The 2,677-nt window shown below is 59.2% G+C and overlaps 1 protein-coding gene across 1 annotated transcript in view; it reads left to right on the forward strand.

Annotated features, from left to right (window-relative positions):
- Nucleotides 1-2,555: 2,555 nt before the first annotated feature.
- TAMALIN (trafficking regulator and scaffold protein tamalin) overlaps nucleotides 2,556-2,677 on the forward strand; it is a 7,625-nt gene continuing 7,503 nt past the window's right edge. The window contains exon 1 of the mRNA XM_007452335.1: nucleotides 2,556-2,670. Within this exon, the coding sequence (XP_007452397.1) occupies nucleotides 2,556-2,670 (115 nt within the window). The remainder of the gene's footprint in view (nucleotides 2,671-2,677) is intronic.

Consider the following 2,677-nt stretch of genomic DNA (forward strand, 5'->3'; position numbering starts at 1 on the left):
CTGGTTGGCTTCGCCTCCTCCGTTGAATAAGGACTTGGACCACTTGGTGTCCTTTCCGGCCCACGGGGCCCTTCCGGGCTCTGAAGTTCTAGGGTTTGAGGAAATCATGCAATGAACGTGACAGAAATTGCATCTCCTGGGCCCACCTTTACTCTGGGGTTCTCTAGGGTACCGTGCCTGGCAGGAGGCAGAAACTGGTGTAAGCTTCACTTCTCTGGTGCTGTTCTCTGACTTGGAGGTCGGGAGGCAGACTGGCCTGGATACTGATGGGCAGTCTCTGTCTCCACGTCAGTCTGAAGGAGGAACGTCTCAACAGGGCTGGCAGACACAGGTGCTGTGACACCCGTGGTGTCTGCTCCTTCAGGTTTCAGGCAAGGAGGTGTCCCTTAGGTAAGCGTCTGGGATAGGTGGGGTGGCGGTACGGAAGAGCTTACAAGATGCCCTTTTGAGGGTCCCTGCATGAATAAGCACAGAGTGAGGAGGATAGAAACCATTGCCTCTGCTGCCTTTGCCCGCCTCCCCATCCCCACCCCCGCTGCAGATGCCGTCTGTCAGGAGCAGGCAGCAGACGGTCCAGGGGTCCATCTGTGCTAATGATTCACAATAGAGTCCCGTGTTTCCCCACCAACGCCCCCCCCCGGCCCCTCAGCTGATGGCCACTTGGTGATGCCAAGGGGGAAGGTGGGAGGAGGGAGAGGAAGGCACTTGGCTCGTGGCAATCCCCAATCCACCCCCTGCCCCCCACCCAATGAGCATCCTGCCATCTGGACTTGTGTAATCACTACGGGGTGGAGAAGCACCCCCCCACACACACCTCCTGTAGGGGCTGGGGCCCCAGGGGCCTGGGGGTGGGGAAGACACAGACAGAGTCAAGGAGCCTAGGAAGCAAGAAGACGGAGACAGACCCATGGACTGAGAGAGACAGGAGACAGAAAGCCTTTCCTGGCCTCCCCAGGCTGATGGGCCACTAGCCCCTCTGTGCTCCGCAGGCCATGCATCTAACACAGCACCGGTGCGTGTATCACTCCCTACCTGACCAAGAGCCTCTGTAACCTGGCCCGGAGCAGGGCTTCAACATAGGGTGAATGAAGAACAGCGGAAGACAGCATCACATAGTGGTTAGATTGCAAGCTCTGCAACCAGGCTGCCCAGGTTCGAATCACCTCTGCCACTGAGTGACCTAAAGCAAGTTACTTAACCTCTCTGGGCCTCAGTTTCCTCCTCTGTAAGGGAAATGGTATCTATTTTCATAGAGTTGTTATGAAGACCAAATGAATTCATTCATGGATGTAAAAGATGTAAAAGAATACACAGAACAGTGTGCACAGCACAATAAATGTCAGCTATAAAGGCATAACAGATTTGGGAACACTGGAGGAGGGGACAATGTGGACATTCCTGGCTTCTGTTCAGTGGCAGACGTCGGGATGTGGAGCCCCCGGCTTGTGATGCTGACGCCCTGCGGTGGCTGGCCACTCTTTAGATGCCAGACCTGGCCTTCCACTTCCTCCTCTCACTTCTTATTCGGGTACCACTGACGACAGAGACTTCAGCTGGGCTATTCCCACCTCTCCCATGGCCTGGCAGCCACCGGCAACACAGCCGGGGGTGGCGGGAAGATGCTCCCCAAAAAAGGTCAGATAATGGCTGAGCACCATCCCCCAATCCTGAGCACCCACTCAGCGCGGTCACATCCCCTGCCGTGAGTCAACCCCATAGTAAGGATGTTTCGGCTGAGAAAAGGATACCTGAGCTCCAACATCAGGAGGTGAGGAAAGGTTCATCCAGGAGGAACAACTCCTGACCTTCTGAGGGGACAGGCCAGAATTAAGTCTACTACTTTTTGGGTTTCCCCCTCTTCCCTTCCCCCATGACATGGGAAGGAGAGGCAGCATCTTTGAACTCTTCTGGGACAGCTGTGTAAGGGGGAAATCCTGGACCCTTTCACTCCCTAGCGGCTTCTGCACAGTTAGTTCAGGGCCATCTCTTCCCTCCCATCAGGGACCTCACCCCTCCCCCTGCCTCCCTCTCCTTGCCTAAAGTCTCCTGCAGCCTCTTGGGTCTCCTAGAATCTTACTCTGGGCGGCCTCCAAACCTCCTCCTAAGGACTCCTACGGTCGCTCCACGGCCAGACTCCTTGAATCTCCAAAGATATCCATCCCTAAATTTTCAACTCTCGTGCACAAAAGCCCCTTCACAGGCTCCCCGTCCCTCAGGTATCACGGAGACCTATGCTCCGCCCACCGATGCCCTGGACCCCCCCTCCCCTCTGCGGCTAGCTTTCCCCCTATTGAGCACTCCGGTCCCCAAGAGTTTCCCCAGCCTGGCGTGCCTCGGGAGCTGTGGGCGGGGCTCCGGGACAGCCGGGGGAGGGGGGGCCCGGGGGGGGCGGAGCCGGCCGTGCGGGGGGCGAGGCCCCGCGAGGCCGCTCCCCGCCCGCCCCGATCCCCGAGCCTATAAAGGGAGGCGACACACCACCCTCCCGGCTGGCATCCCCGAGTCGCCTCCTGCTCCGCCGAGCGGAGCGAGCGCCGCCTCCGAGGGGCGCCGGAGCCATGACCCTCCGCCGACTCAGGAAGCTGCAGCAGAAAGAGGAGGCGGCGGCCGCCCCAGACCCCGCTGCCCCGGCCCCCGACTCGGAAGCTGCTCCAGCCCCTCCGACCCCGACCCCGGCCTC

Source organism: Lipotes vexillifer, unplaced genomic scaffold, assembly GCF_000442215.2.
Source record: "Lipotes vexillifer unplaced genomic scaffold, Lipotes_vexillifer_v1.1 scaffold422, whole genome shotgun sequence".
Classification (NCBI taxonomy): domain Eukaryota; kingdom Metazoa; phylum Chordata; class Mammalia; order Artiodactyla; family Lipotidae; genus Lipotes; species Lipotes vexillifer.